Source organism: Danio rerio, chromosome 17 (genome assembly GCF_049306965.1).
Source record: "Danio rerio strain Tuebingen ecotype United States chromosome 17, GRCz12tu, whole genome shotgun sequence".
NCBI classification, from domain to species: domain Eukaryota; kingdom Metazoa; phylum Chordata; class Actinopteri; order Cypriniformes; family Danionidae; genus Danio; species Danio rerio.
In genome coordinates, this window is record NC_133192.1 from 36,652,501 (window position 1) to 36,666,334 (window position 13,834).

At 35.7% G+C, this 13,834-nt stretch overlaps 1 protein-coding gene across 11 annotated transcripts in view; it reads right to left on the reverse strand.

The window, feature by feature from the left end:
• Nucleotides 1-13,834, reverse strand: part of kidins220a (kinase D-interacting substrate 220a) — a 154,795-nt gene that overhangs the window by 116,550 nt on the left and 24,411 nt on the right. For all 11 annotated transcript variants that reach the window (XR_012393039.1, XM_009293186.4, XM_694244.9 and 8 more), the window contains exons 8-16: nt 12,208-12,405; nt 12,019-12,117; nt 11,686-11,784; nt 11,457-11,555; nt 9,805-9,982; nt 5,450-5,614; nt 5,142-5,321; nt 1,296-1,461; nt 651-802 (exon numbers count right to left, since the gene is read on the reverse strand). Coding sequence is in view for 10 of the 11 variants with exons in the window: in XM_009293186.4 (XP_009291461.1) it covers nt 651-802; nt 1,296-1,461; nt 5,142-5,321; nt 5,450-5,614; nt 9,805-9,982; nt 11,457-11,555; nt 11,686-11,784; nt 12,019-12,117; nt 12,208-12,405 (1,336 nt within the window). In the remaining variant the exon portion in view is untranslated. The remainder of the gene's footprint in view (nt 1-650; nt 803-1,295; nt 1,462-5,141; nt 5,322-5,449; nt 5,615-9,804; nt 9,983-11,456; nt 11,556-11,685; nt 11,785-12,018; nt 12,118-12,207; nt 12,406-13,834) is intronic.

The following is a 13,834-nucleotide window of genomic DNA, read 5'->3' on the forward strand; positions in this document are numbered from 1 at the left end:
ATTACATTCTAATTCAAGAAAAAATAAATAAATAAAAAACTCCAAAGAAATTAATTCAAACTATTAACGAATATTACAATACCATATGAGCAAAACTAAAAGTTTAAACAATCCTGTACATCATGCATAACCAGACCATTTTCCCAAGATAAAAGCCATTGCATCCGAGAGCCTTGTATAGTTGAAATCAGAATTATTAGCACCCTTTGATTTTTTTTTCTTTTTTAAATATTTCCCAAATGTTGTTTAACAGAGAAAGGACATTTTCACAGTATGTCTGATAATGTTTTTTCTTCTGGAGAAAGTCTTATTTGTTTTATTTCAGCTAGAATAAAAGCAGTTTTTTTTTTTTTTAGAACCATTTTAAGGTCAAAATTATTAGCTCCTTTGAGCTTTATTTTGTTTTGATAATCTACAGAACAAACTATCATTATACAATAACTTGCCTTATTACCCCAACCTGCCTAGTTGACCTAATTAACCTAGTTAAGTCTTTAAATGTCACTTAAAGCTGTATAGAATTGTCCTGAAAAATATCTAGTCAAATATTATTTGTCAAATATTATTCTATAATAATAAAACAAAAAAAAGTATTACAACAAATTCAAAGCAGTGAGTGTGTTTTAATACTGCACATTCCACAGACCCACCTTGAGCTTCATCATTCTTGAAGACTCTGAAGAGTCTGGTGGCCAAGAAGCCGAACTCTCTCTCGCAGGCATCGGACAGCGTGGCTATCATTTCAGCCATGGATGTCTCCCCTCCCACACTCGACAGACGGTTATAGTCGGTGAACAGAAACCTGGACAGATGGAGAACAAAAAAAGACTGACTGAAAAAGAGCCTCGCACATGTGCGCATTTCAGCAGAATGTTCAGGTAATCCAACGCTTTCTTTATCCTGCCTGCAAACCCACAGACAGAGCAGATTACATCTTTAAAGTCCCCTCAAATCAAAATTCAAGAGTTTTGGGGGTCTTTAAGGGATATTTCACACAAACCTGATTGAGTTTTTTTCTTTTGTTAAACTCAAAACCAGATAATGTGAAGAATGTTTTAAAATACAGCCATTGACTTCCATCTGTTTTTTTTTTACTACGGTGGATGTCAATGATTGCTCTTTCGAACAATCATTTATTTATTCAGTAATTTTCTCTCAGCTTAGTCCCTTATATCATTATGAACAAAGCTACAAATTCAAAGCACTTCAGGAGGGCTTTAAACCTACAGAATTAGCCTTTTTTTTACTTAAATTGTGTCTAATTAAACAGCAGTGAAATGCAGGGATGTGTTTACCGGACAGGCAGGGCTTTGGTGGTCTGCTCTGGAAGCTCTGGTGGATTGACGAACATGAGTTTAAGTAGCAGCTCCAGGTAGCCAATGTGTCGGGCCAGTCTGGTGCTTAGGACCCAGGCCCAACTCCAACTCTCACCTGCTTTTCTCCCACCAAAGTAGACCAACACTGCAACACAGTACATGAGAACAGGACGATGAGATGGTGCAGTCACTTTTTGATGAACTAAACTTAACCTGGAGTTTAGGAGAATGCAAGACAGATGTGGAACCAGAAGTGTCTGGGTGCAAACTGAAACTGCATATCTCAGACTTGCAATCTCAGACATAATGCACTCAATGGAGCTAGTGACATCACTGTGAGGGGTAGGGTTAAGGGTGGGGATATTTGGTGCATTAAAAAGCATTAAGGGCAGCTCAGCTGGCAACTATACCATGTCTGCATCCAGACCCCTCTCTGTGGAACTGACAATTCAACTCACAATCTATAGAGTCTGGTTGTGAAGTGCAATGCTGCACTCTGCTGGACATTATTATTTGTACAGTTTAGTGCATATTAGTTCCACCAAAGAAACATTCACCATTTACACCCTTTCAAGTAGTTCCTCTTTTTTTTCTGGTGAACACAAAATAAGATATTTTGAAGAATAAGAAATGTTGGCTACTTGTTTACAACATTCTTCAAATTATATTGTGTGTTTTTGTGTTCAAAAAGAGAAAGAAACTCAAACAGGTTTAAAACAAGTGGAAGATGAGTAAATGATGACAGAAATTACATTGTTGATCAAACTAACCTTTTAAGGACTGAGTGGGGTGAAATACGGGGTGCCTTGTGTTTATTTAGATATAAATCTAGATATAAAAATTTGGTATAAAAGGCAAATTGTTGTCTTAAAAAAAATCCCCATAAAATAACTAAAGATTATTAAAATTATTTTAAAATTGATGGTTCATTTATTTGTCCTTTGTTTAGTTAATTTGTTCATTTATTTATAAATAACAAAGAAATAACTGGCAACTAACTAGATGCTAATTAAAAACAACAACTTGCCTTTAATTTTAATCAAAGTAATTATATACATTAATTATATTAATTATTATTATTATTATTATTATTATTATTATTATTATTATTACTATTCATTCATTCCTTTTCTTTTCGGCTTAGTCCCTTTATTAATCTGGGGGTCACCACAGTGGAATGAACCGCCAACTTATCCAGCATATGTTTTACGCAGCAGATGCCCTTCCAGCTGCAACCCCTCACCATTAAACAACCATACACACTCAATCACATACAAACACTACGGACTATTTTAGCCTACCCAATTCACCTGTACCACATGGTTTTGGACTTGTGGGGGGGAAACCGGAGCACCCGGAGGAAACCCACGCGAAACGCGAGGAGAACATGCAAACTCCACACAGAAATGCCAACTGACCCAGCCGAGGCTCAAACCAGCAACCTTCTTGATGTGAGGTGACAGCACTACCTACCATGGCACCATGTAATTGTTAATATTATAATTTTTAGCAGTAGTATTAGTAAATAGTACTTGTGAAAGCCTTAACAATTTTATATCTACAATTAAATAATATAATATTTTCTTTAATTTAAATAATAAAAATATATAATTAAATCATTTAATTTGTATCCATAATAATGTATATAATAATATATAATAATAAAATGTATCCATAATAATATTAATAATAATAATAATAATAATAATAATAATAATAATAATAATAATAATAATAATAATAATCATATTAATATTATTATTATTATTATTATTATTATTATTATTATTATTATTATTATTATTATTATATTGTGATGATCACTTCAAGTTAGTATATACAGTCATATATAGTAGTATATCCACTGCAATTTAATACAGTAAAAAATTTCAATAAATAAATAAATAAATAGTACTCGCTAACTGACTCGTAATAATAATGATAATAATTCTATTAATAATAATAATAATAATAATAATAATAATAATAATATGTAAATATATGTTTATTTTTATATATGTGTAGCTTTTAATTCATACATTTTAAGTAGGGATGCATCGATATGGATTTTTTGGCCAATACCGATAATTCTTCAGACTTGGAGGCCGATAGCCGATATATATAGGCCGATAATTATAAATATTTCAAAATGTTATATTTTTATACAGCAAACTTCATAAAAGCTGAAACTCTGCTCTTTTGAACTGAATAGCCTATACTCAAAGCAAAAAAGCTATGATTTCAAAATTACAAGGTGATAATATAAACCTATATTCTTGATTACACACAAATCAGCATGCAAAAAATACATTATTTCATTTTCTTCATAGCAAATTAACATGCAAATTGACTGTTGCATAAAATTAAAAGGTTAAATAACAAAATGGGATTTAATTAACAAGCAAGTTAAATATATTTTAAATAAGATGAAAATTACAGAGCTAAGGACTAAAACCAGCTCAAATGTTCTTGAATAAAACGGGTTACAGTAATGTGCGCGTGTACAAATATGTCATGTCCGAAAAAGCCTTTTTTAGAGGTGTTTTGACAGTTCAGAGCCACAGTACAAGTAATATAGATATATTTATGTATTATTTTTAAAAATGCGACATGAATTCATCCTATTTGGCGTTTTAGATTCTTTTGAACACATGTAGCATCAACGATTCTGTGTTTGTTCTTCCTGTCAATCACAGGGAAAATGATCAATGAAAAGTTTATGATAAACCGTTGTGAGGGCGCAGATTTGCCCTCGGATTTTGATACAAACCTGATCATTGAGCTCAGATGACTTTATGACACACACAGAGCAGTATATAAAGACAGAACGTGTGGCCCGTATGCTGGATTCAGTGACCGGTGCACCTAGGCTCACCCCTGTTGATCTGTGAAGGCTCAAGATCTATGTGTGTGTGAAGGCTGTCAGATCTTTGTGCGTGTGCGCGCGTGCGGTAAAAGCTCTCGCGAGCTCGTTATAATCAATATGAATATTCCGATCAAACTGAATACAATCTTACATCAACAACACATGGGAAGCAATGCGTTGATAATAACAAAAAATTATGTTAGATTAAAAACCTTTCGTAAAGTTTTTGTTTAGCGCATCACGTGTGCAGGTCAGTTTGGTATGTGTGTGTGTGAGTGTGTGTGTGTGTGGGTGTGTGTGTGTGTGTGTGTGTGTGTGTGTGTGTGTGTGTGTGTGTGTGTGTGTGTGTGTGTGTGAAGCGAAGAGGGAGAGACAGAAAAGAGGAGCGCTTTTTTCAGGTCCTCATTCATTCACCGGCTGCAACTAAAATAATTAACCCCGAAACTAATATTATTCGGGCCTGGAGTAATAAGTAAATCTCCCTGCTATCTCTAACACAACAAAGAGACAGAGCAGGAAAGGCTTTCATATGTAATATTTTTTCCTGAGGCGATTTGAAGCAAAATACACAATGACACTAAATCAAACATATCTACAATGATAAGTATAATGGTTACTTACTGAGTTATTAATGCACAGCAATACCACATGAAGAAAGGACGGACTTTGAAAGAATAATCAGTGCGAGGAGAGATCCATGAACAAGTCTGAACATGTTCCGCCCACGCGTGCACGGCAACAATTACGAAATTTATCGGCTTAAAGATATCAGCCTAATTTAGACATCGGATCGATAACGATAATCTTAAAAATAGCATTTATCGGCCGATAACGATATGGCCTTCGATATATCATGCATCCCTAATTTTAAGTTTTCCTTCACTGTTGTATGTTGCAAATAAAAAAAGTACAATTGGCCAATATAAATACTCTGGACAATAAATTTGTCCATTTCTCACCAAAGAAGATGTACATGAGAGCGAGCAGAGTGAGGGCTACAGCGATGGCCAGTTTTGTGTCGACAGCAAAGCCGAGGACCAAAGCCACAGATCCACACAGCAGCAGAGTCAAAACCACCACCAGCCATGAAAATTGAAACAACGGCTCCACCTGCTGCCCGGCAAATGTCTTCATCTCATCTGGTATACAGAAAAAAACACACACACAAATCACACCTCACCTAGATGATAAAGATCCAACAAGGAACCTATATATGTGATTCAATAAACTGCATGACATAGCATTTAACATGTGGTCAGGCTCATACCCTCCAGTTTCTTCAGTAGGAAGGACTTGCCGCTGCCCCACTGGGCATAAAGGCCCACACAGATGGGAGGCTGCATTGTGGGTTCACTCAAGATATCAGCCAGAGCACTGCTGTACAGGTCATAACCCAGCATATCTCCATCACACTCAGAGGGAGACAGGTGCTCTGCAGAGGAAAAGTTTGAGATACAGGGTTGACTGAGGTAGGGATATCAATGAATAATCTAGTGAGCACATCATTGATGGTCGAGAGACACTACTGGCAAAAACAGTGTTTTTATGCACTGGTTCATTTTGAGATTTGGTTTTTCAATAGGTGTTAAATTTTTGGCTTTCCATTAAGTTTATGCCATTTTTTAGTCCATTAAAAAAGAAAACCTCCAACATAATATTTAGTCGCAATAGTTTGCTTTAGGGCTGCACAATATTGGAAAAATGTGACTTTAGGATATTTTTCTTTTCTATGATAAATTGTGCAATATGAATACAGGTACATCAGATGCCTTGAATAATGCTGAAAATTGTTCATTAAATCAGATTGACTGTTATATTAAAAATGATTAAAAAAATTGTAAACAAATTACAAGGTTTTGTAAAACTGTTTTCAGGTACAGAAATTGGAAATAAATGTATGAATGTACGAGAACACTGCATAGTCTTGATTGTATAAATAATGACATTAATTGTGTCTTAATAAAAAGGTACAAATGGTATAATATATTGCGCCCAAATGCTTTAAACTCTTTTAAAATGTTCATACAGTCAAATGCTCAAAAAACACAAGCAGCCTTCTACTTTAAAAATAATAATAATAAAAACTATGGCTTCTGGTTAACTATAAACCCAACTCAATAATGCATATACTGCAATGTAGGGCTGTATGATTAATCGAAAAAAGATCTCGATTCGACCCTACACACAATCTTAATTCAGCTTTTCTATGATTCCGCCAATTATATTTCCAGGGTCAAGAGAGAAGCAAGGCATGCGCACAAGTCTTCACAGCAACATTGACACATTCAAATGGCGTTAAATACTGTGTTTATAAGGTATAATTCACTCAAAAATTTAATTTCTGTCTCCATGTAATGATGTATTTGTGGCCGCAAAAATCACATGTGACGCAATGTTTGTTTACTACCGAGAATGCGCGCGTGCACGCATGACGCCTACTTTAGTGAACACAACCTGCATAGCCTGTGAAAACAGGTAATGAAGTTGTAAATAACGTTCAGTTTGTTGCACAGAGCGATCGTTTGAGGGCCGTGCGGGAAGTTTGATTTGCATGTACATGTTTTTTTTTTACAGTGACGCAGCCATGAGCCGCACACGGAAGTGAAAGAGAAACCTGTGCGCACATCATTTAAATGATCATAACGCATTTGTTGTGCATGAAAATAAATGTTTACTATGTCAGTATAACAACCCTAGCCTATACATAATGTCAACCCAAGCTCATTCTGAAAACGTAGCCCTGCGGTCGTTTCTGGAGACCGCGATTTACATGGCCGGAGGTACGTATGGCTGCATTACGTTTTTTTTAGCGAACGCTACGGGGTGGTGTGACATCGCTCCTCTTCGCGCTCGCCGGCTGACGGCTCACCTCCTCCGTGTGGAGGGCTTTTCGCCGCAACCAGTTTGTCCTGTTAGCTCGTCATGTTACGTTGGCGGAGCGGAGGCCAGAGGAGAAGGAGCCAGCCGCGTTCGACGACCGGGTTCGAGTCCGGGGAAGACTGATTTCAAAAATCAGATAAGAAAACAGAATCCAAAAAATAAAGCGAAAGAGTTCATAACGGGCGAGAATGTGGTGAAATCCGAAAACGCGGTCAAAATCGGACGATTTTTGTAAATCGTCGCTTGGGTTTAGGGAAGAAGGAGGAGGAGGGTTGCCGGGTCGGCCGATTGGCCAGCCGCCCAGTCAATCGTTCAGTCATTCAGTCCGTCAGACAGACCGTCGCTCGACAGCAGCCTCCGATGGCTTTTTACATAAGAACAGCACAGGCGCGAATGGCGCGCCCTTGCGAAAGGCGTTCGAGACGCAAAAAAGTGCACACAGCAGCCTCTCGCGGATTTGTGAAAACAAAAACTGCACAAATACGTACCACTCAGGACGTATTTCTCGGTCTCCATAAACGTCCGCTAGGCATGTTTCCAGAATGAGCCTGGATTGCATATTGTTGAATATAATGCAAGAAGGAATCTAATAATGACAAAATTCTAATTTTACCAGTGAAAACAAATGGTCTAATAATGTTGTAAATGGCAGATGACAAGCACATGTCGTAAACATAATAAATCAACTTTATAATTATGAATAGTTGTATTTTGATGACATAATTTTACTGTGATTTAACAAACAGGACATATTGAAAGTCTGTTCAAGTCCACCATAATGATTGTACAAAATTTAGCATTTTAAGCAACAGTAGACCTACACATAGGCCTAATATTATTATTGTTGTTTTACTATACGTTTAAGAATTAACAATAATAAAAGGCGAATCATATTAACCTTTATTTTACATTTACAGAATCGTGAGCAAAAAATATTGTGATTCACATTTTTGCCAGAATCGTGCAGCCCTACTGCAATATGACTATTGCAGATGCACATTGTGATATCCCTGCTGAAACAATATATTGTGCAGCCCTAGTTTCTTTTATTACACTTTATCAATTTGGATCCATAGGTTTTAACTGCGATAAATATTTTAACCCTTTGAGAGGTACAGGCCCACATGTGAGAATTCTCTTGAATTTAGCCACAATTTCTAATTTTCAACTTACATCCACAAAACTGCAATGATTTATTCAAGAATAAGTCAGCATACATACATACATACATACATACATATATTCTGAAGGTTTTCACAGAGTGATGCTCATACATAATTTGCAGTGGTGTAAAGTAACACATTACAAAAACTCAAATTACTGTAATTGAGTAGTTTTTCTCTGCAATTGTAATTCACTAAGTACTTTTTACTAAGTAAAAATCTGTACTTTTACTTTCCTGTGAGTACATTTTCAGTGCAGTATTGGTACTTTAACACTACTTTTCCTTCAACCTGCAGTCACTATTTTTTCTTGTCTATGGGAATTTAAAAAATCAGTGCTGTCTATCCAATTAAATCGCACATAGAAGGTATATTGCATCAAAATTAACCACCAAAAAGACCATAAGTGATTTATAATTGCAGCAAACTGTAGAGACGCATTAAAAAGAAGATGTCCAAAAGATGTCAAGAAGAGGCCCAAAATCTTTACAGATATTGACCCAGAGAGTGTTTAGATGCATGTCACTGATTAGAAAATGACCTTATAAGGCCATGTTAAAGGCCATGACCCTAAAATGGCCTTAAACACCCAGCAGGTACAAGATGTCAACATGACGCCAGATAGACATTGTACCCCAAAAATGTCATGGGAACATTGCATTTCACTTGGAAATAAAAATCTGCTTGACATCAGAACTCAAAGTCAGGTCGACTTCAATGTCAAGGCCCAACGTAAAATCAACCAAATATCAATGTGTAATGATGTTACAGTTTGACATTGTGTGGACGTTACCACTAATAATTGTATCAGATGTTGGATTTTGGTTGGTATACCTGATGAATGCATGTCAGTACTTGATGTCAATATGACGTTGGTTTAAGATGTTGGCCCGACGTTGGATTTTGGTCACTTTCTAAAACAACCTAAAATCAACCAAATATCAACATAATTTGACGTCACTATTGGACATTAAAATAATGTTGTACTTAGACGCTGGCTAGATTATTAACATCCTATGACGTGCACCTGCTGAGCAATAACTTAATGCACCACAGAATGTTACGTTGACACATATCCACAAACTCCATGTAAATGCATCAGCTTTTAATAGCGTAATACTACTCACTACTCTTAATTACTTTTAAAAGGGCTACTTTTTACTACTACTTTGAGTAATATTTACAACAGATACTTTTACTCTCCTTACACTACATTTTTGGCAAGTAATGATACTTTTACTTAAGTATGATTTTTTAAATCTACAATTTTTTGTTTTTGTTGTGGCTTTCACAGTATAACTTTGCCAATGTGTACATCTGGCAAAACATAATACACAATGTATACTGTATTAGTTATTATGTTTATTAATTAAACGATTCTACTAACTTATCATTTTTTTTATAATCCCACAATACCTTCCACATCCTGTTATGCCAGTGAAAATGTGCCACTAAAACAGACAGATCTTCCATTATTATGGTTAACTGGTGGAGGAATTGATTAATTGATCATTAATTAATGTCGGTTGCTCTAGAGAATTTGTGGAAACTGACATCTGTAAGTTGATGGAATACTCACTGGCTCCGAATATCTGTGTGAGGATGCTTTTTTGGTGTGTGCAGTCAATGTTGTAGGGCGTTTCTCCCTCTTTGTTGGGCCGGTAGAGCAGACGGCCATCTTTAGGGTTTCTCAAGAGCAGCTCAGCCAGTTTGCGGCTTCTCCCACGGATGGCAATATGCAGAGGTGTGTCACCTTTCTGAGAAAATAACAATGCAGCTTCAGGACAAAGTTGCTAAATATATTTGTTTGCAGTTTACTAGTGAATAAGAAATATTTGTACAGAACTGTGAAAGTGATTTGTACCTAATTGTACTTAAATGTATTTGTATGTGTTCAACAACATCCTTGTTTAATTTGGTTACTGAGTTTCATTATTTTTTGGAAAAACTGCAAAATTTACCTTGAAAAAACAACTAGCAGAAAATGTAAACATCGCTCATTCAATTCATAAATATATTTTACACTACATGAAAAACAGTTCACTCAGAACCTTTAGGACAAAATTATCCTTAAAACCTATTAAAACAGCAATAGTCATTTGGAGCCATGCACTCTTTGTTAATATGTGTCTAAATTGATGCAAATAAATAACTTCTTTTTTAACATTTTGGCACATTTTTCATGCTTGCTTAGCTTGTGCAGCAACATTTTTTCTTGTTTTCTGCTTTTGAGCACTGCAGGCAAAATAGGCAGGTGTATAAGTAAGAACAGAGATTGTCTTGCATGTATATACTAAAAAGTTGTACGTGTGAGAGGTTTGTTTGTTTGATTGCACATTTTAAAATGACATTGCACAATAAAAATGCACTAAAATCAGGATGTGAATTACAGTGGGCTTTGGGGGGGGATTACCCCCTTAATCAGAGCTTGATCTCCCCTGAAGGACGTCAAAACAAGATCTATGGTGGGTCAGCCCTTTAATAGTAAGAAACAGTTTTCTCTGATCTGTATTTTAAATAATAATGTTAATATTTAAAATAATAGATAATATAAATATACATTTGACCACACCTATAACAGTTCATACTATTGTGAATATGTAATGGCACCAATAAGTAAGAAAGAAAGAAACACTTACAGACATTGTAAGTGTTCACAAAACACTTTTCTCATAAGATAGCTGTGTAAGATATACTGTAGATAACACCTGAAGTCAAAATAGATGCCTACTTTGTATAGTTTGACTTACAGTAACCTCTGAAATAGCTAATCAGAGAATTCTGTAAGTCGGAATACACTGAATATCGCTCAAAACATGTTTTATTAATAAATTTGCATGTTACACAAATTAACATTAACAAAAAAGTTAACCCCCTGATTGTCAATGAATAATTAGCACCCTGATGAAAATGTATAATTTAGTTTATGGAAAATAATCACAATAATTATTTTCTTTATTAGAAATTAATCAAAATCTTTAACATCAATTCATTTCTGGTACAGTACTTATCATCAGGACCTATGCTGGTAGATAAATATGTCAGTGAAAGCAATAAGGACAAAAACTATATGTAACTTTTAAATTGATATAAAATGGTTATACGAGTGAAATGATGTATGCTTCATTTCACAAGATGAAAGACATGATGTGCATGTATGTGCAACAATTTTATGGTTACTTAGAATATGCCTTAAATGTTTGTGATTCATGTCTAATGACATCTTTTTACCTTATCCACCGCTGACACCTTGGCACCTTTGTCCAATAGAAGCTCCACGATTTCCATGTTTCTCATCTTGGTGGCTTTTATAAGTGGAGTCTCTGCATCCTGACACATTAAGAGAAACCGCACATACACAAGTAAGCCCAAATAACTACATCTTTCTTATTAGCGTCATATTTTATAAGTATCATACAAGATTATAGTGCAAAAAATCCAGTAGGAATCACATCCTTACCTTGGTGTAGGCCTCAGTATCAGGGTTGCATTGCAGAATATCTCGTACCATGGTAGCATTCCCTTTCTCCACAGCCCAGTACAGGGCAGTCTTACCATCCTAAAATCAAAAACAAAGCCAAAGCGAATCAAATGACAGGAGGTCATGATGATATCTACTTCCTTAATCACATGGGGATTCATAATATGTTTATAATATGAGGTGAAAAGGCCATTAAAACAAAGAGGCTGTTCTGTGTAGATGAGCATGCAGGACGTTGTGATGACAGATATGGAGATTGAAGATATTGGAGATAGACATGCTTCAGTGGAGATGTTTTTTTGTTTTTTTTACCTGGCCTTTGACATCAATATCAGCGTATTTATTCAGCAAAGCTCGGACAATCTCCACATGACCTCCTCTGACGGCTCCGATAAGCACCGTATCTCCACTCTAGGACATATACATGCACAAGATGGATGAGGGTCGAGATTCCTCAAATACCAACAATCAAGGTTAAACGTGTGATAGGAGAAGGCCTACCCGGTCAGGGATGTTGACGTATGTGCCTGCGTCCAGCAAGTCTTGGACGATCTCGGTGTAGCCCTCTATAGCGGCGATCATCAATGCTGTATTGCCATCTTTGTCGGTCATATTCACATTGGGGTTTCTCTTAAGCAGTTCCTTCACCACCTCAGTGAAACCACCTCGGACGGCCACTATCAGAGCAGTCATCGAGTTCTGCAGGAGATTATATTAGGAAGGGACAGGGTGTGAATTACAGGGAGGTTTGGGGAGGGATTGAACCCTCTAATTAACGTTTGATCCCCCCTGAAGGACATCAAAACAAGTATCTTTCTCTTATCTGATCTTTATCTTAAATTTTGATAATTAAAAATGCATAATATAAATATACATTGGCCTATAACGGTTCATCCCATTGTAAATGTATTTTCGTGCTAATCAATGCTGGGAAAAATATTATTCAACGGACTGAAACTGGCAGTTCTAGAGCACCGATAGACATCTTAAGTATTTACAAAACACATTTCAAGAGTTCACACTAAGATATTGTTTGACAAATAAGTGGAGTACGAGATCAGGTGGTTCTCGAGAGCTCCCCGTGGTAAAGGTGGAAAGGAGAAGAAGGGGTGGTTGGGGGGTTTAGTAGTTCGAGCTAGGCTACTTATAGTGAGTTTGGATTAATCTGATTGGCTAACTAATGATTGTATATGGGTGACCAGCTGCAGTCAATCATATCACATGCTCCTCTCGAAATTATTTGTGAAACTTCACTTCTTGTAAAATAGGTGTTTATATCTACATGTAGGCTAAAAAAAAAGAAAAAATAGACATAGCATTACAGTAAAATAAAAGCCTCTAAAATAGCCCCTAAATATCCATTGAAACACTAAAAAAATATACATTTTATTCATAAATTAGGTGTAATTTAAATAACTTCATAAATTGGATTAACTGAAGCACGTATAGCCAAACTACTACTGACAAAGTTGACCCCCCAATCATCAATGTATAATTCACACACTGGTATTAGTAGAATATTCGATGTTATGCAGAATACTATGACTGCAGTTTTTAGGTCAAATAAATACTAAAGGGGAAGTAGGATGCCAAACACTTTTGTTCCCTTTTACACTAATGATATTTACAGGGACATATTATGGACACTTATAACATTATTTCAACAAAGTTCTTTTCGCAACACCAAATAAATACCACAAAACAACTTAACCGGGTTTATGATTTGTAATTGAATAAGTTTAAGTCTATCTTTCTTCTTTAGGGCAACTTTTCTGACATTGCCAGGTTTTATTTATATTGTGGTCATTTTATGTTTGGCAAATAATTAAGGCAGATGATGCATGTTTTACAATGAGGCTGGGTTTGATAGAAGGCTGTACAAATTTTATGTTACCTGACCTAAGCAATTCAATATGCCAATATATTATTATGACATGTTAAAAGAAAACAGGTATGCTTAAGAAATTACAGTTTTTTTTATTTATTTATTTTATTTTATTTTATTTTTATTTTTTTGGTGAAAAATCCTTGTGGTAACATCACAGAGGGGCTATGTCTTTGTATGTCCAAAACGTCACATTCCAAAACCTTTTGATTCAATATTTCTCACTGGTGGGATGATCTTTTC